Source organism: Zonotrichia albicollis, chromosome 3 (genome assembly GCF_047830755.1).
Source record: "Zonotrichia albicollis isolate bZonAlb1 chromosome 3, bZonAlb1.hap1, whole genome shotgun sequence".
NCBI lineage: Eukaryota > Metazoa > Chordata > Aves > Passeriformes > Passerellidae > Zonotrichia > Zonotrichia albicollis.
In genome coordinates, this window is record NC_133821.1 from 66,901,649 (window position 1) to 66,925,625 (window position 23,977).

At 36.8% G+C, this 23,977-nt stretch overlaps 1 protein-coding gene across 17 annotated transcripts in view; it reads left to right on the top strand.

Annotated features, from left to right (window-relative positions):
- The window catches only part of SYNE1 (spectrin repeat containing nuclear envelope protein 1), a 293,660-nt gene that overhangs the window by 59,191 nt on the left and 210,492 nt on the right, over positions 1 to 23,977 (top strand). For 15 of the 17 annotated variants that reach the window (XM_074537722.1, XM_074537721.1, XM_074537729.1 and 12 more), the window contains 10 exons: positions 2,727 to 2,822; positions 4,662 to 4,745; positions 8,282 to 8,302; positions 8,595 to 8,687; positions 10,312 to 10,490; positions 12,460 to 12,656; positions 12,818 to 12,927; positions 21,135 to 21,242; positions 21,998 to 22,135; positions 23,301 to 23,465. In XM_074537722.1, the coding sequence (XP_074393823.1) occupies positions 2,727 to 2,822; positions 4,662 to 4,745; positions 8,282 to 8,302; positions 8,595 to 8,687; positions 10,312 to 10,490; positions 12,460 to 12,656; positions 12,818 to 12,927; positions 21,135 to 21,242; positions 21,998 to 22,135; positions 23,301 to 23,465 (1,191 nt within the window). The remainder of the gene's footprint in view (positions 1 to 2,726; positions 2,823 to 4,661; positions 4,746 to 8,281; positions 8,303 to 8,594; positions 8,688 to 10,311; positions 10,491 to 12,459; positions 12,657 to 12,817; positions 12,928 to 21,134; positions 21,243 to 21,997; positions 22,136 to 23,300; positions 23,466 to 23,977) is intronic. The other 2 variants (XM_074537723.1, XM_074537737.1) reach the window with 1 other exon arrangement.

Here is a 23,977-nt window from a genome sequence, read left to right on the forward strand (position 1 = left end):
ATTTAAAAAAAAAAAAAAGTTTTTTTATGAAATGTGATGAGAGTGTAACCTCCTTGTAGTTAGGTGTTAACATTTTCAGGGTAGTGTAAAGCATTATATGTAGTGTATTACTGAGAACATTTCTGGCAGTCTACATAAATAATAAAAAATAACTAAATTTCCATATTAGAGGGGTCTTATGCAGGGCATCTTGTGACACAGGTATTGTATCTGCCTTCTGTTCCAGTTTTATTGGTGTAACATCCATGGGTTACATGGATGTTAACTGCTGAACCTGGCAGTGCTGCTGGACTGCTGGCAGTGTTTGCAATTATGCCACCTTTCAGCAACAAAAAGTGCATTTCAGCTTGCTGACTTAAGGACAATTGTGATTCTCACACTTCAGAGCAGGATTTCTTACCAGCTTCAGTGCTTGATGGTTTCTTTTCAGGTTTTTATCTTATTCAGTGCTGTCTCTACAGCTGTTTTTCCCCAAACCAATGTTTGATTCAAGTAGAAAGTACTGGAGATGTTAATTTGCTTGGGATGCTTTCACTGCCTTGCCATAGTACCAAGCCTCAGTTCAGGTGTAAATCTAATTTTTGTAGCTTCTGTCAATACCACTGAATACCAGCACTGTGGTGGTGTTCTGTCAGTACCACCACTCTGGTGGTTCAGAGCAAGTTTGGCTTCGATAAACAGTGGTTTTAACTACAAAGTAAAGCTATACACTGGGGAAAACTGAAGTGCTTCCCAGACTTGCTTTGCAGATGAAGTCCAGATGACTTTTGGCTTCATGTTGGGATGAGACAAGTTCTGACCTCTACCTTGATTTGTTAGTGAGGATACCAAAGCACACAAGTGAGAGGAGAGCTGTGTTATGCTCAAAAAGGTTGTCTATCAAGCACATTATGGGCACCAGAATCACGGGATACTGTAAATCTCTCTTACCCTTCAAACTAAATGTATCCTGAATTGCCCACTATAAACCCATCTCTCTTCATTGCTGTAGAGTCAATTTCAATAGACAAACCTCACTACTGGGGCATTTGGATAGGTGATTTTTTCAGGTCTTCACCTCCTGTTGGATTAGGAGGGCAGCTGCTGTAATCCTCTTGTCTTTATGGCTGAATTAGTTTAGCACATAATTCTTCAGTGTTTTGTCATGTGGTAATGCTGATAAAACCAAAGCTGCTCCAAGCTTCAGACAGGAAATGATAACATAGAAGGTGAGGAAAATTAATTGCGTTTGTATCAACTGCCTGTGATGCAAGACTGGGACAAATTAATCTTCAGTGACCCACTTGCTTCATTGATTTCTTTGGTGTTATATTAAGGAAGAACATGATCCAAGGAAGAACATTATCTATAGCTTTGCTAGGAAATCAAAAAGAACTATGACTTAATACACCCTCATAATGAGTTGTAGTGCTACTTTATTTTATATACATGAAAATATAGCCTCTTCTATTAGTGTGACTATTAGACCATGTCAAATCTGAGATGAAGTCTGCTTCCAGCAGAGTTCTTTTTTCACTTTATGCCAAAGTTATGTCACAATGAAATACTATTTTACCCAAGCTGAATTTTTTTTTTTAATTTGGGGAGCTGGAATCTTTTTTCTTTCTCCTAATTTGTTACTGCAGTTTTACCATTACAAAAGCAATGTTTCATTTATTAGATTCATCATTTCAAATTTCTATTTCTACACAAAAATGTAGATAGAAATAGGTAGTAAAATAGATAATTTGTTGTGCAAGCCCTTCTTTTAACAAGTACCCCAAAAGTAAATTATTAAATCTAATGTAGTTTCAAGAATTTTGTAGTGTCATTGTAATTTTAGTGAATGAACAGGTATTAGTATTATTATCGTTATTTGTATTATTATCATCATCATAAGGTTTATGAATTCTCAGAAGCTGATGGATGTTGGAGGATGCCTATTCTATTTGTCAGCTGGACCAAGTTTAAACTTTTTGTTTCTGGGAGACATTTTGTGATCATTAAACTACTGATCAGCTGAGAGCCATAATTCCACAAACTGGTGTGCATTTAAGAATACAGAGTTTTATTATGTGACTTTGTTATTTAAAATTTCTAAAATATCATCTGTTTACATATTTTTGAGTATTGTCATTGTTGTTCTTGTGTAGGTAAACGCATTTGGTTAGCAATTTGTCTTAAGTAGGAGCTGAGACAGTGCTGACAGCACCCAAAGCCTGCAAGGCTGGAGGAGAGGAGAGAAAATACAGCAACTCAGTGTAACAACTGTCAGCTGTGAGAAGTGGCAGCATCACTCAACCTGCTATGCTACTCTAGGGATTTTCCCTTCATACAGCTCCTCCTATTGCTTGGAATGAGAGAGTGAAATTTCTGTGAAATACTTAACGTGAGGGAAAATAATCTGATGGATTGATATGTGACTATAATAGTACATCTGTAAATTGTGTGTGTTTTGTAGAACCAGAGGCAGCTGTTGCTTTATTTCTCTGCTTGTTGCAGGGGGCAGGAGGCTTTTCTTTTCTGTCTTCAGTTGCAGAAATCCACGAAATTTTAGAGTCCTGTGGCAGAAATGTTAATAAACAATGTGGTGGCAAAGCAGTGGTTAAAGGATATGTTGACATGAAAAATTATAAAATACAAAGAAGGGGACCAGCCACTCTCTTTGGGTTTCTTTTCTAGAGGACTGAAATTAGGATGCAGTGCTGGTGAGCCTTTATGATATCTGAACCCTTCTCCCTTTTCAGCGCAATCCTCCCATGCTGGTGAATGACCTGTTTGAGGATATCAAAGATGGGGTAATGCTAATTGCCCTTCTGGAGGTTCTTTCAGGGCAGAAGTTGGTAAGTTCTTCCTTCTACAAAAACTTTCTTCTTCTTTATACAAGATTGTTGCATAACTTCTGTGGGGTACAATTTTCTAGTAAGTTTCTATATTTCTCTACTGTAAAAAAACTTACTCCTTCATAGGAAAATAAGGTTTTCACTGAGTAGATTATCTGATTACAAAGCATTATTACATATAATTGCAGGCACGCTTGATTGTACACATTTTTATTAATTTTGCCATGTAGCTCATAAAAACTTCTTACTTGTATTAGTCTTTGCAGTTCATCTGGGTTTTGCCGCTATTACAAAATCAGGGTTTAAACTGCAAGTTGCTTCTATGCATCTTGGAAAAAAATGAGACTTTTTCTGTTAAATTTATGGCTTTGACTCAACAAAACCTCAAACAAACTCCTCAAATTTCATGGGGGCCTATATCCATTTGCATTGTCAGTTGCTCTGCTACTGTAAAGAGCCTTAAATGATGCCAAATGGCTTTTTCACAGCCAAGTTATGTAAAGAGAAGATGGTGTGCCCACAGCAAATAGGCTGTCTTTTGGGAGGCAAGCTAGTTTTGTGCATGGAGGAAAAAAATGAAAGGATTTTAGGCCAAGGGCTCTGATTTTCCCCAGACGAGCTCGCAGATGAGGTGACAGCATCTGAAGGAGCAGTGCAGTCTGTCACTCAGGTGGCTCCAGGGCTCAGGTGTTAACAGGCTCCTTCACATACAGGCAGTTTGCTCTCCTTTTCATATTTCACCTCTGTTTTGGTTGCAGCTGTACCCCAAAATTAGGCAGTAAATAAAACTGCAAAAGTGATTTTACTGTGAAATGGGATAAAGCCGTACTTTCCAATGTGTTTCTGCTCCATTGAAATATATCCCTTTCAGTTTCTGTTAGTCTGAGACAGAAAGCCTCCCTCTTGTGGCAAACCAGAAGTAGTAAAACAGAAAAAGAATTTTAGTGATGGCACCTGTTACAGTGAAATTCGCTGGATTGTATCCTGCCTATATTAGTTAGGGAAAGACAAGAGACATTCCAAAATAAGAATAATGTCTGGTGAACTTAAAGGTTATGTATACCAACATATGATATCCTGTAGTAACTGCAAGAGGGATTCAGAATTTATAGTAGGCCTTTGTTAAAGCCATTTGTAACATCATGAACACGAATTTAAATTACAATAGTTGCACATTTGCATTACAGCATAAAATTCCGTGGGGAATTTAATTCTACTGTCCAGTATTAGAAACCTAGCATATGTTCTTGATTGAATTTTTAAAAATCTGTCTTTTTTTAGCCTACATGTCTCAAGTTCAGTGAAATTCATTGTTTATGGGAATTTGGCTGAGGTTTTAATTGCCAATAAGGTACTAGAGAGATGGGATGAAAAATCTTAGGTAAAATGTCTCCATTGAAGACTGATTTTAAAATAACAACAATTTTGACTTACACATTGCAGGCAAAAATATTTCACTGAGAGAATGTTGTCTTCTCTCAAATGCATATATGTATGTATACACACACATATATATGTGTGTGTTTGCATGTGTACAAAAATAGTAGTTATTTTGCATTGGGAAAAAATCTCTCAGATTTCCTGATGTTTATGGACCGAAGCCAACAGTTTGAATCCTGAGATTAAGACCTATGTAACTTTTTTATAATGGCATTATCACACTTGTGTCCCCTGTATCTGTCAGTCCTCCCTCTGATGTATATGCAAAGGTACAATTCAACAATTTCACTGTTCCAAGGAGCATTTTTATAAAGCCATTGACAATAAATCTGAGAGTTCAGTTTTTGAAGCAAATAGGCATAAATCTAATTGGAGTTTTATCTGTTCTTTCTCTTTAAGCCTTGTGAGCAGGGGCGTCAGCTGAAGCGAATTCACTGGGTTGCCAACATTGGCACAGCTCTAAAGTTTCTGGAAGGCAGACGGGTAGGTATGGTAGCACTTAGTCCTGGTTTTAGTTTGCTTTTCCCTTTGTCTCCATAAGGATATTATTTGTATCCACCCATCTGGTTTTATTCTCCAAAATTTGAGCTATGTATGCAGTCTTCAGTTTCTACACAATATCTAAAAGCTGCTGTAGAGTAAAAATTGTAAGGTCCAGCACTAATATGTGGCAATGCATAGTATGAAGCTTGTCTTTTTTGTTTTTTAAATTAATAATCGATCACCTCGGAGGATTTTGTTTTTTTTGGTTTTTTTTTAAAAATGTACTTATTGACTCCTCATGATCTCTACTTTCCTGTTGTTGTTCTCAGCAAAGAATGAACTTTAGTTCAGGAGAGACACTCAATTATAATTTAAAGAATAGATTTCTGGTCTTCACTTGATTTTACATGCGAAAAATCTATTCCCTGAAATTACAGATATGAAAATTTAGGGAATGTTAAAATTTAGTTTTCATATAGATATGAAAACTTATTAGCTTGCCAGGACTTCAGTCTAATTCCTGTATTTATTGTGGTGCATTCAGTGCAGTGGCTGTTTAAGAAAAAAAAAAAAATTAACAAAAGAAGAAAACTTAAAACTCATTTTCATCTAACTTTGAATATCATACAAAAGCAATGTATTTCTACCCTTTTTTCTGACTTCTCTCTGTATTGTAATGACTCAGGTCTGAATTTTTTTCATTAGGTTATAGGTATTTTGTCCCCTAATTTCTGCATTTTACTTCAGTGTTTGTCAATGCAGATGTTACACCTGATGAATTTTAAGTCTGCACAATACTGTTCACTGGGATTTGCTGGATTTTGGCAATCTTTCCCTGTCTTTGACTCTCTGACATCTAGACCTAAATCCAGTTATGTTGTATGGGAAACAATCTTAGCAGATGCCTGTAAAAACAAATTGGAAAGATTTTAAATTGAAAATGTATAACAAAAGCAAAGAAAAATATATTTCTGATGCAAAAGTCCACTTTAGCTCACAATCTTCGTACCTGAGGAGCTATAGTTTGTTAGTAGAAAGCATAAGGCAAGGCTGGGGTGAAGAGCAAAACACCCACATTTCCTTAGTTTCCATGTCACAGCGTGGTGGGTGACCCTTCTTGGATCCCACAAATATTATAGCAGTGCATCTGGAAAACTGGCCCTGCCAAGGATCAGGAGAGATTGCCAGAGCTCTGTGTTTTTCCTTCTGCTATCTCAGGATTTTTGTGTGGACTCATCTTAGTAATTGTGTTAATGTCCTGGATTTTCTTCTAGAGGGAGTTGGAAATATGCAGGCTGTCAGCAAATCAGGGTGGCCAGCAGCAGTGTTCCATAAACTGAATCCAACCCAAAGGATGCCTCTATCCAGACTGTCACTTTTCTCCTCCCAGAGGAGATGGGGATACTGTTCAGACATCAAATGCCCCTTCAGCAGCTGGATGCCATCCCTGGGTTGTACTCAAAGGGCAACAAACACAGACAGGATCTCCTTCCTCTGTGGGCTCTCCCATGAATAAACCTTATTACACTTTTAATCAACTTCCTGTTTTCAGTGTCCAAAGAGACTTCTGCTAGGACTCCTGTGTTCTGGTTTTGAAAACAAAACCAGTGAGAGACTCCAAGTCAGAAATAGATTTTATTAGGAAAAGGAAGACCAAAATACATGCAATAATATAAAAGAAAAACCAGTGACAAAGTCAGAATACAGCCTCACACCCCTTTGGTGTGGGTGGGTGTTGGTAGCATCCAGTTGGATTGGTGGCTGCAGTCCTCCTGGAGTGGCAAATGTGGTTCTGTTGGAGCAGTGATCCTGTGGAAAGGGTATGGTCTTGCTCTGATGATCCAGTGGAGAAGACAGTTGTTCCTCTGGAAATCCAGTGAATAGACTGACTGCTCTGTCCTAAATACAGATTATATCTAGGTGGGGATGCTTAACTCCTCTCCCCTGGGTGGATTATCTCACAATGGGCTGATGTGATTCTCTGAGTCATGTGGTGGGTCCATTAAACAGAAATGGCTCCTGGAAGGAGTTATCTCCGAGTCATGAGGCAAGACATTGATGGGCCTATTAACGGGAGATAAGGGAGAAACAATGCCCCTCCTGGTTTTCAGCAGCTCTTGAGGATGGGAATAGAATGCATCTTAATATTGTAACCTGGGACATCCTGTTACACTATGAACTACAGCTCACAATTAACAGAAACTATTCTGGACAAAATTGGTTTTCTCCTGGTTCTGAAAAGTTTAGTTTTAGTTCTAGATCCATCTTAATCGTGTTTAAAATAAAGGTGACTCAATAACTAGACAAGATAGGCTGTTCTTCTGTGAACAGTAGTGTAATCAGAAGCTTTAGCTGAGTCCCTGTAAGGCTTTTGATTTGTAATAGATACTAAATTAACCTCACTTTCTAGAAAAACAAAAGCTTTTCTTGGAATTGGTCCAGCTGAGAGAATGAGGTATATATTTTTTTAAGACAGGGAATGGAAAATTTTCTTTATTGACTGGTGGAGGAACTAGTAATGTAATTTTTCCTAGAGTTTTGTCGACTTCTTCGTGGAGAGGATTAAAAATGAGAACTATAGGGACTTCTGCTCTGCCTCTTCCAAAGCAGCCTGTGCAGATTTAATTTGGGAAAAAAAACTTAGAGGTTTGGACAACATTTTGTTTGCACTTGACATTATCTACTGGATTTCCAACTGCTTATTCAGAGAAATGAAGTTTTTTCTCTGTTTTGGGGAGACAAATGATGTTGCTTGAAGTCATTCTCCATCTTTTCCTTAGACTACTCACCGAGGTTTATCAACAACCTTTGTCCTTGGACAGGCTTGTAGTAGATGGGCACTTTGGCAGTCATTCATATTTTTATCATGATTGGTGTCTGACTCTTAGTTTTGCTGAGGAAATAACATAGCTGCTAACTTTCCAATATTACTTCTTTTATCTCATTTCCTAGAGCATTATCTACATGTTTTTTTCTTTATCATACATTTCCCTCTTTATTTCCATCTATCTTATGAATTTATTTTAGGGTGATATTTTATTCAGACTGTAGATTAGCAGTTGAGAGTTAATAGTCATGATATCTGTTCCCATTTCTGACGAAAAACTTAATTCGACCTTGGACAACTAATTTTTTCCCATTCTATTTTTAAAAGAGCTATTCTTAGGCTTGTCTCACAAAGGAGCCTTAATCAGTGGTTGTGATATCCTTCACAATAAAATGCTCTTTTCAGGGCAACCCTAGTATTCTTTCTTCCCTTTTCTTTTTTTATGCTTTTTCCACCCCGTTCCTTTTTACATTTTTATTTTTAAACTCACTTTTTTCATTACACATGGTTTAGAACTTTATCAATAAACCCCTGCATAATTTAAAATCTGTTGCAGAGTATTAAATTTGTTCTCCTGATAAAATTTTATTGTAAGATAGGCCAAAAATGTGCTTTCTTTACATTAAAAATAGATTAATGCATTTACCTAAAAGTTAATCATTTAAAGTTTGTTTTTGTGTCATATTTTTCCTTTTGCTTTTCATGCTAGTCCGTATACAGAGGATCTCCGGTGTGTACAGTGTTTCTATCTAATTTTTATTTTTCTTTCTGCTTGAAATTATTTTTTCTACATATAATAGCATGGATTGGTCTTAAAAGTTTTCCATTATCTGCAAAACCTTTCTAAATGTGAAATTATACTTGTCTTAATGGGAAATTGCACTATTGAATATTTGGGGTTTTTTTAACTGAGAATCTCGTTTGATTGCAGAAATGCATTTCAAATACAGAACCTATTTGAAATGCATTTCTTAATTGCTATACTTTGTGTGTGGTAGTAACACATTTTCTTTTCTATATAGATTAAGCTTGTCAACATAAACTCAACTGATATTGCTGATGGGAGGCCTTCTATTGTGCTTGGCTTGGTGTGGACCATAATTTTGTATTTTCAGGTACTATATTTTTTATACTTCAGAGTCACTTGCTCAAACAATTGTTCAGATCATCATTTTATATGAACTGATATAGTTCCAGGCTTTCACTGTAGCTAAGTCACTTTGTCATTTGATGAGGATGTGATCCTGAATGAAGCAACAAGTGATGGTGTTTCACATTGCATAAAATTAGATACTTGTCTGTGGAATAGATTGGTCTTTGTCTAGAGCAGAGTTCCTTCATCACTGAAACATATTCTTCTGCTTTCTCTAAAGAATACAACATAGCAAAAGTGGAAAGTAATAGAATTGTGGATTCTTGGTACAAGTATCTTCAGCAACCTCGGTGGTGACTGTGCTGAACATCTAATTACGGTGCACTGGATGTCAGTCAGTAATTATTCTCAGGCCATACATGTAAACATGGTGATTTCACTGGCAGATGCAGGTATTTGCAAGGATGAAATTTAGCTGTGAATCATGTAGTTTGAGAGAGGGTTGAATTTGTAGAGGAGAAATCACTTGCATTCTGTTGAAGTTAGGTGGGAGGTAAAACTGGCTTCTAAATCCTGTCCATATGGGTTAACAAAGTGAGTCACTGTTCAACACTCATAATAACCACTGATTTTATTGCTCTTCTTTATGGGGTTCTTTGGCTCCCTTGTGATGTCTCAGGGATGCTATTCTCCTCAGCACGAACCACTTTGATGCCTTGTACTTCAGAGTTCACCAGAATAAAAGTTAGTCAGAACGATATTGCCATTTTAATTTATAGCTCATTGAAATGAAGAGAGAAGATCGTGTTTCTCAGTCTTACTGAGACTCTAGTTCTCTGCATCATTTTTGTCATTTTTTGACCTTTCCTTTAGTTCTCACAGGCAGATACATAATTTTAACATGATTGAAAACAGCAGTCCACAAGAGCTGTGGTTCTCATTCTGGCAGACTCATTCTGTGATGTGACAACTTTGGATTTTAAGAGGACAGCATAAAAAAATCCTGCAACTTCCTCTGGATATAGCTTTATCATGTTAAGGAATGAAATTGTTAGTCAAATTAATGTTCTTGAAAGAATCAGGTTAATATTTTCATTTGATGAAAAGCATAATTACCATTTTACACCCTCAGCAAGCACTTTTAATGCCCTTTGCCTGTAGTACATTCACTATTTCATCACAAAGTACCTCTAAGTACCTTTTTATACAATTGAATTTATGCCACAACAGTACAACAGGAACTAAAAAACTATCCAGATGAGGTCACTGCCATTCTTTAATTGAATGGCACTCTTCTGAAATTAGTAGATTATTTTATAATCTGAAGTTAAACTACCTGTAAGGTATTGTCTTCTATTTGGTGATAATTTGCTATAATAGATAATATATGACACACTTGCATATTTTTCTAGCTGTAGAGTGTGAAGTCAATAATTGTTAGATGCCTTTTGCTTCTGAATTTAAGAGCATCACCTGGGCACATTAGTGTTTCTACAGCTCCTGTAATGTATGCTTAAATAAAACACAGGTAATTATATCTAGTGCCCAACTTTATTTAGACAGTTGTATTGGGAAATTATTAAAGAAACTGGTGTGAATCAAGAAGGTTATCTACAAAGAGTTCATTCACATTTTTTTCCCTGCAGATTGAAGAGCTTACAAGCAACCTCCCACAGCTGCAGCCCTTGTCTAGCAGTGCTTCCTCTGTGGAAAGTGTTGTCAGTTCAGAAACTGCAAGTCCCCCGAGCAAACGGAAGGTGGTAACCAAGGTCCAAGGAAGTGCCAGGAAGGCTTTGTTAAAATGGTTACAGTACACAGCAGCAAAGTAAGTAAACTACAGATTAACTGATTTTATATTTTAAGTGAAAGCTTTTTGCTCGCATTCTAAGCTCTCTCAGTCAGGGATCATCCTTTTGCTCTTTATCTATAAAGTACCTTCCTCTATATATAATTATAGATCCCCTCACCACGTTCTTTTTGACAGCTGAGGCTGCTAAATGTTACCACCATACAACAAATCAAGTAATAATTAATGATTTACATTAATTTTGCATGCAATCATATTTTATAATTTGTGACTAATGAATGGGATTATCTCTGGCAGAATGAGGAGCTGAAAAGGGAATTAGATGTCTGAATGACAGTGCATTAGTCCTGCTGCCAAAACTCTTGATGTGACACTGCCAGTACCATGCTGATTAAGCGTTCCTCAGTTAAAGCTTGGAGGAACAACTTGCTGTTGAAAGGAAAGTGGTGAAAAGTTATTTATATCCCTCTGTAGTTTTTTGTAGTATTTTAAATATTATTACACAAATTGCCCTGAATCTTCATTTTTATTAATTCAAGTTATTTTGCAGTTATTTCTTGCTATGTCTAGTTAACTTAAGAATTTTTTCCTTTTTTCTGTAAGATTATCCCATGCTGTTTCAGCTTTCAAAAAGGCATTAACCCCCTCATAAATTATATCAAAGATACTGTGTAGTTTGATAGTTTCCACACTAAGAAAATCAGAGATGTAAAATAACATGGATTTATTTGCTCGAATTAAAGAATCACTGCTATTTCAAGACATCAATTGTGTAAAATATAGAGGGGAAATGGTCAGTTATTGGATGATGCCTTAGAGAAAATAAATGTAATTGCAAAGATTCAGACTTATGCATAGGTAGAATACAGTAATTCATAGTGCAGTGCTGTCTAATTTGAATTTCTTCCTTTGCACTGTTGTTGGTAAGACACTGGCAATGGAAAGTGATCACCTTCTATTTCCAGACAAGCAAACAGACAAAATGAAAATAGATTCATAAATTAAGCTGTCAGTTTTATTGGGAAGAGTTGATAAAATATGCCAAAAGAGGCTGAGTGATGCCCAGTGGCACACTTCACCTGGGCCTGCTTCACACTGTTTGCAAGGCTACTTCCTTAAAGTCAGTGAAAGTGTTTCACTGATCACAGTGAGATTTGAATGAAGCTCTTCTCAGTTACAGTTATGTGAACCTCCCAATGGCAAGACTACCTTAGTGTCTTAGTGTCCTGAAAGGATGCTTGCTTGCTCAGAACAAGTTAAAAACCATCTTGCTGTCTGTGGATCAACCTGCCTTTCAGAACTACTGGTAAAAGAAGCAGTGATTCAGAAGTGTGGTTCAGTTCTGATTACTTTCTTATTGTATATTGCTATTTCTGGATCATTTGTGTTTATTTTTAAATAAACTTTTTTATTAAGTATTCTAAATATATGAATTTATAGTAGCATTCATTCTTTTGATAAGAACATAGAGAAATTTGAGTGTTGTAGTTTCCCCTAAACAGCGATGATGTTGCTCTTCATGCTATCATTTTAAAAAATAACAGGTTAGTGCTGGCTTTTTTGAATTTTATTTGTATGATACTGATGTACCTAAGTGAACTGCAGCTGTTTTAACTGTTTTAATGGAGTGGGATTTATAGGGAGAGAGATAACAGTGCTTGGAAGTGTGTACATCCACAGACTCTTTGTGTGTCATATAACACCTTTGAGAACTTTGGCCCTCCATTGCTCATTGCTTTGTGGCTTATTGGCTCTAACAGGCCCACTGGAGACAAATACATCATGTATATGATAAAAAACACTTGGATCTTCATAGGCAGAAATGAATTTATGCAGTGGGTAAATGGGACTGCAGTTGACTTAACTGGGCAGGAGCAAGAGGTTTAGGTTTAATAATGAGTTACCCCTGGGTGGAGTATTCATATCTCTCCCTGTTTCATTTAGTCCTGATGTTGTTAGTAACTTCTTTCCCTTTCATATTTTTTAGGCAAGTTGGAATTGAAATCAAAGATTTTGGACAAAGTTGGAGAAGTGGTGTTGCTTTTCATTCTGTTATTCATGCTATTCGCCCAGATTTAGTGGACATGGAGAAAGTGAGGGGAAGGTCAAATAGAGAAAACCTGGAAGAAGCCTTTGCAATTGCAGAAGCAGAACTAGGAATCCCAAGGCTCCTTGACCCAGAAGGTACCTAATACTTAGCTGAAAAAGAATTTTTCAACTTGAAGAAGTTTTAACTACTTGGCGTGTCTTAAGCCAGATGTGCTAATTCATTGTGGTTAGCTATTTAAGCAGCATTTTATGCCATTCAGCTAAAAATTTAATTTTCCATGTTTTTATTTGTCTAGATGTGGATGTTGAAAAGCCAGATGAAAAGTCTGTCATGACCTATGTAGCCCAGTTTTTGAAGTACTATCCTGATCCTCATCATACAGTGACTGATGTGCCAGAGAATGAAGTAAGTTTTTCTTGCATAACTGTAAAAACAGTTTATAATGAAGGGGGGGCTTTAGAAACACATTTTGTAGCTTTCTTTTATTATATTACCTTGTGATGAGCAGTTCAAGTGACAAGCACACTAAGAAAACTGGGAAAGATTAGCCAAGAATAAAGGAACAAGTCTTGCAGATGTTCAGTAGGTAGAGAAAATAGTATGGTGATCTTGCAGATATTTTCCTCTTTTCAGGAGTACCAGGAGCAAAAAATAGCACTAACAGTTATTGTAAATAGTAGCAAACCAATGGATCCTAAAGTTCCTTAACAGGTTTTTAAGCATAACACCAATGATACTGTAATAATTTGTTACCTGAAGCAATGTGTCATTTATATTTCTATCACACTGGGTTTCTGGATAAGAACAGGAAAGGTCCAAGATATTGCTTAGGTAGAGTCTTTGGGCTTTTATGCTTGAGAGGCATTTACAATTTTGGCAGAGGTTCTTTTCTATTTCACACTGATGTTTAACTCTTTGTTGTAAGGAATTGTTTTCAGTCATGTTTTTTCATTGGAATTTGTTTTGTGTAGGCTCTAGTGCATTGGCTTTGCACTGGAATGCTGTACTCAGCAATGCCAAGTTATCATGACTCACTTCCTAGTGCTGATTTGCTTTCTTCATGGCAAACACGGGAAGCACTGCTGAGACAATCTGCTCAGCCCCAGCAAGAAAGAGAGAAGAAGCAATTTTTTATCTGTGTTTCTCTGCATTCCCTACGGAGGTAGAAAAGAGCTTAGAAAGGAGTGTGTGAGGCTAAGGCAGCGGTAGCTTTGCTGTTAGATTCCAGTGCCTGAGTACCGGAACTTACTATTTTCCTTCCTGCAGCATTAATCTGGGTACATACTTGTGCCAGTGTCTCAGCATCCCACTAAGCAATGGGGCTGCTGAAGGGATTGAGTGAGCACTGAAGCCTCGTTCTGTGGCCTGTTCAGGCTGAGCCCGCCCTGCCATCCTCATACCATGGCACACAGGGCAGCTTCTGCTGCCAACAGCCTTGGCCAGGCCTTCTGCCATGTTGGGATTGGGTTTTGAGGAACAACCTCACCCCCTTCCCCTGAGCTTTATGCAGAGATGATAAAGATCTGCATAAGACCCCCTGAGATTATGCAGGAGAATGTAGGATTGAACCATTCCATGCCCTGCCTGTCTCTGGCTGTACCCACAGATTTGCCAGCACACGAGTTATGGAAGGGCACATAATGGGCTGCATCTGGAATTCTATGTGAATTACTGGGAAGCAGAACAACACAAATCAGTTTGACATGCTAACGTGCTGATCTCAGAAGCACTTCCTCTTCTTAGATATTCCACTAGCATGCCACATAAATTTTGGTACAAGTGCTGACCCCTTGCATGTCATGCTACAGAAACCAGTAACTTCCAGACTTTGAGAAGAAAGTAGGAGTTTGACATTGCACTAAATTTCTCATGTCATCATTCTTTGTTTCCTGGAGGAAGAACTATGTTCCTTTTTACTGTCTTTGGTTAGTTTAGTTATCTAGAATAGAATTCACCTTTAAAATCTAAAAAGTTTGCAACACTCCACCTGTGGTCAGCAAAAGATAAACACTTCCCCAGATACATCTCTCTTAAGACAGTGTCTTAAACAGTCTTCTGGAAGCCTGTGCTGCAGAGCATTTCAACAGAGATAAAACAGAGTCAGATTAATCCATCCCTTAGGTAATGATATATAAAACATTGTTCGCAGTTGATTAAAAAGCTTTTTGTTTTTGTGACCAGTATAACCCCCTATTTTTAGCCTCTCTTCCTGCTGAACTATAGTCTAAAGAAATACTTATCACACAATCCAGGTACCTGGGAGAGATAACCTTGCAAGACTCTTGTCCCCTGAGCTCTTGAACTAATCCTAATTTCTTGTTTAAGAATATATTTTGCCTGACAGTGCCTGCTGTAGAATAAGTTGGCCAGTAGATGCTGGATACAACTGGTTTTATCTACATTGCCTGAAGAAGTGAAAAGGGACTATCCTAGTTGCAGATGCCTACATTTAGTTAGAAGGATCCTACTTCAGACTGGACTGTGTCTGGGTGAATTTTGGCAGGGAGAGGGAGGGCAAGAGGAGATTTCTAACCCTCTTTCCCTCCCTTCACCCAGCTCAGCCGTCGCTGTGTTTCCTCAAGATGTGTTGTCCACACAAATTCCCATTCATCTTCCCTTCTTATTTAATGCTCAGTCTATAAAGAATTTGCATTGGAAGAAGTGGAGTAATGATTGAAACTTATCCCTTATTTGGTGTCAGAGGGAGCAGCTGTTTGCATGTGCATTTTCAGAATTAAAAGGGGTCTAATCTCTCATGCATGGACCAGCTATGAACATGTATGAACTCATGTAGTCAACATATCTCAAAGAAACACAGTGACTCTAAGGTAAGTAATTATTTTTCCAGATAAAATAAATTATGTAGTGACTAATAATCTGGAAATCAAATCTAATATGAAAATTACTTCACTAGATATAATACAGACACATGAGCTTGATAATAGTTCTAAGTACCTCTTGTATTCCTACATGTGTGGCTCTTACTGTTCTCTCTGGACTTTCTGCCTGCTTTGCTTTATTTTATTTTGCTTCTTTTCTTTTTTTTTTTTTTTTTCCTTTGCTTCTTGTTTTCCCATTTGTTTCATATTGCTAGGAACTTCAAGCAATCCCAACTTTTGTCATTTCTTTTATGAAATTTAAGGTAAGGGTGTATGCTCAGAATAATTGCTTGGATTGGACCTTTAATGGTTGTTATCCTTTTTTAATCCTGCACTTATTTGAATTTAGATTTTGGGGGGCTTAATGCATATTAGTTTACCAACCTTAAGTTTCTCTTTCCTGAAAAGCAATATTTTAACATGATTAATCTAGGTCTGCTCTCTTACATGAGCTGACCCTAACAGCTCAACACTTAATTTTGTAAACAACTTCACAGAAATATAGAAAAGAAAGTCAACATTCCTATAATAAATCTCAGACTATGCTCTTGATTTTCTTAAGTATAGATATAAACATGAAATAATTAGATTATAGTTCAATATTTCTACACATCTAATCTCATTTTAGATGGATATTTTGTATGTCTTTAGGTTTATAGAGTAGATAGTAGAGTGTGTGATTGTGTAAGTGATGTGTGTGGCTTGTGAGTTGGAGGGAGAGTATTCATTTGTAATTGTGTGATGTGCTGCTCCTTTTTCATCTAAATTATTATATTTTTAAAAATATACTTTTTTAACCATCCTAGACTTTTAGCTACTTCTAATTTTCTAGTATTGACTGAGAGAAGTTGAGAAACCTAACACAGAGTATATGAAGTGAGCACTCAGAGGTGAAACTGGAAGACTGCAGAAGTGAATACATTGTGAAATAAATAGCAGGTGTCACTGCAGTCAGTCAATAGTGTTTATAGTTTTATCTGATCCAATTAATTGCCTAGATTCCACATTCTTGGGGGGGTTTGGTTGGGATTTTTTTTTCTAAATAAATTTATAAAATAGATTATTTTAAAATTACTAGGATTAAGGGTTCATCTTCATCTCATATTATGTATATCTAACTAATGATGTATTGAAGCAAAGATTTATATTGATAGCAGAATTACTTCTATATTCTCAATCCATTTAAGCAAGTTTGGGCACCTTTAATGTGACTTTATAAATCCTTAGCCTTACACAGCCCCAGTACATTACTTCTTAAGCCAGAGGAGATTTGAAGTGGTAAAAGCTCTGCCAATTTCCTTATCATGGTATAAATTTAGTTGTACTTAAAGCTCACCCCCTCAAAGTATTTCTGATGTAAAGTCTTTCTCTTCTTGTGCTCTGATGAGCAAGTAATTCAGAAGATAATCCTGTCATCTCTGACATTTTTATGCCAGCAGAGTTCCCCAGTGTAAGAGGAATTTCCTGAGCAGCAGCTGCAAAAATAGCTTTCTGAGCTTTTCCAGGGATTTAGTCTACTTCTGCAGCTAGTCATTAATACTTCATCCCTGAAGGTGATGCCTGGCTCAGCTTTCACCCTGTGTCTGTGGTACTGCTGTCAGACAGTGAATTTCAGTGACCTATATATGTATATATCCCGTAACCTGTACATATATAAGCCAGAGTTTTCAAAATGAGCAGCAGAATCAGTTGAATTTAAGCAGAAACGTTTTTGAAGGGACTTCATTTTCTCAGTACATGAGCAATACGATGATTCCATGTCCCTGAAAAACGGACTTAAGCTTTTTTTCATTTAAAAGGTAATAGTTGAAAATTTTATTGTGTCTGTGCCTGAGAATTTGATCAGTACACCTTGTTTATAATTACATGTTAGGGAACTAAACAAAATACTTCCTCTCCACTCCATAATTAAAATTCTCATTATATTTTAAGCTCTTCACACCCTACAGTATTCTGTATTATGTAATTTTCAAATTAAATCTGGCATATCAGTTAATAAAATACTGATTCTTGTCCGGTTATCTCGGCTGTTTGAGGGGCCTGGAAAGGCCCGAGGTGGCCTTGGGGCAGCCCGCGTATCGAAGGACGAGAAGAGGCTTCAGTTCTTCTTTTGGTTTTTATGTTTATTAATTGTTTATCTAAAAGATTTTCTTTCAGCCGAACAGAGATCTGCTCAGCAGTCAGCCATGAGCACACTGTCTGCCCTCCGGGGCAGCCACCTATCTTTATACCCTTTGTTACGTGTACAATATTTATCATTTTTCCCCAATACCATTTATTCTTATTACTCGGTGCACTCTCAGTAATAACCAATCCAAAAGTGTCACCATGGCCAAAGAAGATGGAGGAGAAGAAGAAGAAGAAGAAGGACAGGACACACCCCAATTCCTCCATCTTACTTCTCTAAACCCCCCTGTACATAAATCCTAAACCCTGTTTCTCACTCTCTAATTAACTAATCCCTTCACCATTCACCCCGGTGAAGCCCTCATCCTTGTCGTCTCCTGTGTAGGACCAAAGTCCAGCCACCAGACACTTCTGGCAACATTCCAGGACTCCCGAGCCCCCCAAGGTGGTCTCGGTGGCTCAGCACCTCAGGACTGAGATCCTGAGATCCGACATCGATTCTGAGCTGAAAACTTTCTTTGCAAATTTTTGCCATTATCACACCAGAACTCAAACTCTTCTCTCTAAATACCTTCTTTGATGTTCCTTGTCAGCTGAGTGCTCCAATTCTGTTCGTCTCTACGAATATGTGAACATTCATGGAATTGTGTAAGGATAAATTAATATTTAGAAATGCTGCTTGGAAGTAGCATACTGAATGAACCACAGGATTTTAGATAAATTCAAATAGATGGATCAGAGATCAATGGTTCTCATGCCAGAAAAAGCACAAATAGTGATATTTATTCTAGATAATTTCTGTTTGATGATTTATCTTCTGATCTGTATGCTACTTTAGAGGGCCAGACTTTAGAAAATAGTTTACATTTCAGTGAGAATGTAATTTTGATTTTTTTTTTATTAAGAGTAAGAATACTAGACACTAACGAAAGTCTTTTTTTAAGAATGATAGCTCATTAAATCTGGTGGGTGTTGATGACAAGTACCTTGGTGTCTAAGAAAGTGAATCTCTTCTGTTGATTTCCCAAACTGAGACTTTAAAATGCTTTAGTATCAACCAAGGACCACAGAATTTAATTTGCAGGTGGTAAGTGGTTTACTGAACTGGACACCTGTGAAAACATATGAATAAATAAAAGATTCATCATGCATTGTTACACAATGCAATTTATAGCATCCAGTTAGGGGATTGCTGAAGCATCTACATCTTTTGCAATTAAAGTGATCAGAATTTTCCTAAATTAATAGTTTTTTTAAATGCAGAAGGCTAAATGGTACCTCTTAACTTAGTATCAGAGAAACCATATGTGGTCTGAGAGAGGTGAAGCTGTTCCTGTGTTATCTTCCAGTGCCATCAAGGTATTCTTAATCCCAGAGATACTCTATTTCAAAATCATTTGGTCAGAATGGGTTTTAAATTTAAAATTTTAAACTAGTGATGTAATCATGCAAAATACTTGCTCTGCTCAGATTGTATGAACAGTTGCAGTCATATAGATGCTCTGTCTTACCTCAAGTAATATGAGGAATATGAAACAGTGTTTTATGAAACTGAATTTTATAGTGTGAATTAGAAGTAATATACAGAGCATTGGGGCACACTTCTTCCCTTCATCAGTTGAATCAATAATATCTTACTGAAATTTTCAGTTAGTGAGATTGCTGTAGTGTTTTCAATCCACTAAGATGCATAGTTTAGTATTGCTTTTATGGAGCTGGCAGCTAAATACTTATAGAGATCTCAATGGTCTCACTAAAGTTATAGCTTCTTAGGAATAGAGCAAATTTAACACCAAAGTTCTTTCTTCATGGCTGAATGAGTTAAGATGCTCTTTTTTATCTTCTGTTTGGCTGGATTTGATGATCTTAGAGGTCCTTTCTAACCTAAATTATTCTGTGATCTTCCTCATAGGGGGGTAGTCATGAATTTGCTGCTTTTCTTAAGGAATCTTGATGTTATATTCACACAAACAAGAAGAATAGAAATTTTATTTTCCTTCTCTATATTTAAATGATTTGTAAATTTAGATGTGCTGGGAGTTTTGGCTGCTTGGAACACCAAGGAAGGCCCATTATTACAGATAGCTGGAGCAAGGAGGTGTTGTATCTGTGCTATGCTGTTTCTCAGGTATCAGCCTGTGCATGTCAGAAGACAGGAGCACAAGCTACAGAGAACTTGGTTCCAGCACAGCTGCTCTAACAGCATGTTAACCTCACTGCAGCTGCCTGGCTATCAGGATAACTGTGATAATTGCAAAGCTGTTGTGCAAATTACGTCCAACTAACACTGTTCTGAGCAGAGGCTCAGTAAAAGAATTAGTAGAAATACATCAAAGATTTCTTTTTTATATGAGGAACCTGTCCTTTCCTTGGCTAAAATAAAGCAAAAGCTTTATCTTCTAAAAATTATTAAGGGGAAGTTATATTTTACAAATTTTAGGCAACTTTCAAAGAAAGGAACAATAAATTGGCTTCTTTCTCCTGTCAGGTTCATTTCTTGCAAGACAGTACTTTGTTTGTTAAATGGAGGCAGTGACAACTCTTTTTTTATCCTATGGTCCAGTTTTTCTTCTCTCATGTAATGCTTGAAATGTGACTCATTTTAGGTGATTAGCTTATATGATGAGATGTAAGATGCATTTGTTCTGTAATGGCCAAATTTGTTGTTTGTCTGTTTCTGACAAATTTTACAGTGATAAGGCTTCTTTGGTTTCAAAAAGTAGCTCCTGATTAGCAGCCAACACATCTGGTTTGTTGTTTGGAAATCTGAGAGGGACACTTGTATCCTGCTCAACCAGCCTTCTTACACCGTGCATACTTTCTTTCCTGATAACTTTTGCTTATAACATGCTCTCAGACCTGAGGCTTCCCAGTAGTGTTTTTCTGTCCACTGCCAGGTCACTGAATTCTGCAGAAAACTTTGCAGCCTTACAAACCTGCAGTGCCATGACAGACTGAAGTGGTAAACTGTAAAACAAGTATGCTTTTCTTTAAAACCATAAAACAGCATAGAAGGAAAAGAAATTTAAAATACTTGAGTTTTCTTTCTTACTTTTCATTTTCCATGTTAAAATATTCTAAATATTTTGCTATCTTCTAGACTTGGAGCTTTATGTCAAGGATTGCTCTGAAGTCAATCAGACAGTAACTTTTCTTTTCAGCATTAGCAGACCAGCTAATAAAATCGTGGTAAAAAGATTAAAAAAATCCTCTGCTGTCTCAGCTCAATTAACTTTTTAACTGAAAATTGACTTTGCCAATCTGTTGAAGACTAAAATTAGTTGGTAAGATATCTTTAAAGAACTTTGTGTTAATTTAACATCAGATGAAAACTGCTGATATCTCTGACTCTGCAATGTCCCTGTTAGTCATGATTTCACTCCTGTAAGACTCATGTCTACTTGGTGACTTCTCTCATACTGAGAGAATGCTTTTCACTTAGACTGCAGGTAGGTAAATGATAAGAGAATGTGGCACATTTGCTTTCACTGCAAGTAATGACCTTGAATTGCTACAGAGATGTTATTTTCTGGACTGCATCTGACAGCTCTACTCAAAGGCTGCAAAGGGTTTTTCTTTTTAATGTGTGCTTGTACTACATCATAGAAGGAAGACAGACTGGTGCTAAGAGACCTCAAAGTGTGGGCAGAACAATTTGAAAGAGACATAGCCCGAGCACAGGTGGCAGAAACAAGCTTGCAAGAGAAGTATCAGGTAAGCAGCAGGGAAATTGCGTATGATAACAAATCTTTGTCATCATTACGTGTAACAGGTGCTGCAGTATTTTGTGCAGTCTGTACATATGAGAGTCGCTAAATTGTTGTTTAAAGAAATAAGGAAACAAAGTGTTTTGCCTGTTATTGGTGGAGGAGTTACAATGCCAGCTCCAGCTTTGCCACGCAGGACAGTGCACAGATGGTTTGCCTGACACAGAGCTGTTCCCAGCAGTGTGAAGAGGGACTGTCCTAGTTAGGAGAGAGCATGTGTCTGTGCCTTCCCTCCAGATCCTGCATGATTTAGCTCAGATAGGAGGTATGACTGAAGGCTGGATGAAGTGACAGGTGGAGAGGACAGGACACAGAGCTTTATTTTCATTCGCTCTCTCAGAGGTTAATGTCTAAATCAGAAATACAAAACTTGGCCTAAATTTTCTCCTGAAGCTTGACTGTTCTCTAAATGCAGCCACTGTCCCAAGTAGCATTAAATCCAATTTCAGTTTTATCTCATCAGTTATTATCTCATTTCATATATGGTTTGTGCACCTGATAGCTGAAGGGAAATACAAAAGTCCTATCTATATATAAATAAAAAATATACAAGTAAATATAAAAGTTAAATGCTATTCTTCTTTAGGAAAATTAGGACAGCTATCAGTGCAAAATTTTGATAAGTTATGGTACTTCATAAATGTTAAAGAATTTAAGTCCTTCACTCTCTACTGCAATTTATTTGGTTTTCTCTTTGTGCAGTCATATAAGCATTTCAGAGTACAATATGAGGTAAAAAGGAAACAGTTTGAACTTGCAACCCAATCAGTAAGGAAAGATGGTAAATTATCCCTTGATCAAGCTGTGGTGAAGCAGGCATGGGAAAGAGTTACTTCCAGGGTAAGTTGAAAATCATTGTGCTATGTATTTTTTTATTAAACGAAAGGTAGAATTTGAAACCCGTTAATAACCTGTTTGCTATTGCTTTAAATGGACATTAGGAACCTAAAAGTGGACCAAATTTCTGGCACTGCTGAATTATTTTGTATTTGTTTTGAGAATATTTACTGCACTATCATCTTTAATATTGCTCAAAGATAGAATATGAACTTTAAGAGAAGGACAATACTTGGAGATTTCCCTTTACTTGAAAGAGTGGTAACTGTGCTCAGCCAAGTTAAAGAGGTTGTTGGTAGAAAGAAAAGCATGCACAATGCCACTTCCAAACCCAGTGTTCCAATGTAAATAGCTAGTTATTTGAGAAATTCTAATATAGCATTTTTTAGTATAACTAAAAAAATTATTGTAATACTGAATATGTTACCAATAAATGAGGTTTTAATTCTACTTTTTACCTATTTTCAATAGTAATAAATTAATGTTAGTATTTATGGCTGGAATTTTGGACAAGTGAATGAAAACTCCTAAGCAAATTATACTGTTTCACCCAAATTAAATGTTATTAAGACAGTATTACTAGTGTATATCCATACTGCATATATATATATATATATATTATGTCATGTATTTAACAGAGAATCTGTCTAAAATTATTCTGGAGTTTTCATGATGTTTTTCGTGATGTTTTCACACTCATAACTGGCATTGCTAATAAGACACAGTGTTTTATTGCTATATTCTCCCCTCCACAGTCTTTTGAGACTCATATTGAATCTTGCATATAGAAAGTATGTACAATATAGAAATATAAAAATTTTATACAGGAAGATGATTTAAATTACATTGGCAGAAGAAGTTCTTGTATCCCTTTTCTGTGCATATTAACTGATGAAATTCCAGGTATTTCGATTCTCAGTTGTTCCAGTTACTCCATTACTATTCAGAAAGGGAAATACATAAATCAGCAAATTCTTACAGAGATATTGTTGCCTGTGAGAATGCTGTCGTTTCCAAACTCATGTGGAATAACATACCAGACTAATGTCTCAATTATACTCTGTTACATGGGGGTTTGATTTTACAGTGTAAAGTATGATTTTTATAAATGTACTTATTTGTATTCTTTAGCAAGAGTGGAATTTGTCCTTTTCCTTTTACTTCCTAGATGCTTGATTGGCACATACACCTTGATAAATCCCTTCCTGCACCTTTGGGTACCATTGGTGCTTGGCTCTACAGGGCAGAGGCTGCTCTGAGGGAAGAAGTAACTGTCCAGCAAGCTCATGAGGAAACAGCAAACACAATACACAGGAAGCTTGAACAACATAAGGTAGATGGGGATGCATTAGTTCTGTTTGTTACCCTCCATTGTTTTCACAGCTTTAAATGATCCATACTCTGCAAGAATAATTATTTCTATTTTCTGCTGGTGGTGGTTAAACATTGGTATCTTGTCATGGTGATTTGAACTGTGATATCTGTGGATCTTGCAACCAATATTCAGATATTCAGAATTGCTTTCAAGTGTTTTTACTTCTTCTACCTGAAGTAGGTCAGGTATTACTATTTTAATTTCTACAGTAAAATTCCATAGGGAATTCATAATATTGGGTGCGTTGTTCAACCAGTATGAACTAATTGGGTGAAACAGGAAAAAGGGAATGAATGCACTAACTGTGCTGATAATCAGTGCAGGTGACATTCTTGGGGGGGAGAAAATGAGAATGCAGTGAATTTTGATAGTGTTGTGATGACAGATAGCATGATAGCCATCTGTGATGGCAGATAGCATGCTGTGGTAAACAGGAAATTTTCCAGATGAATGTAAATAATTGTACCATC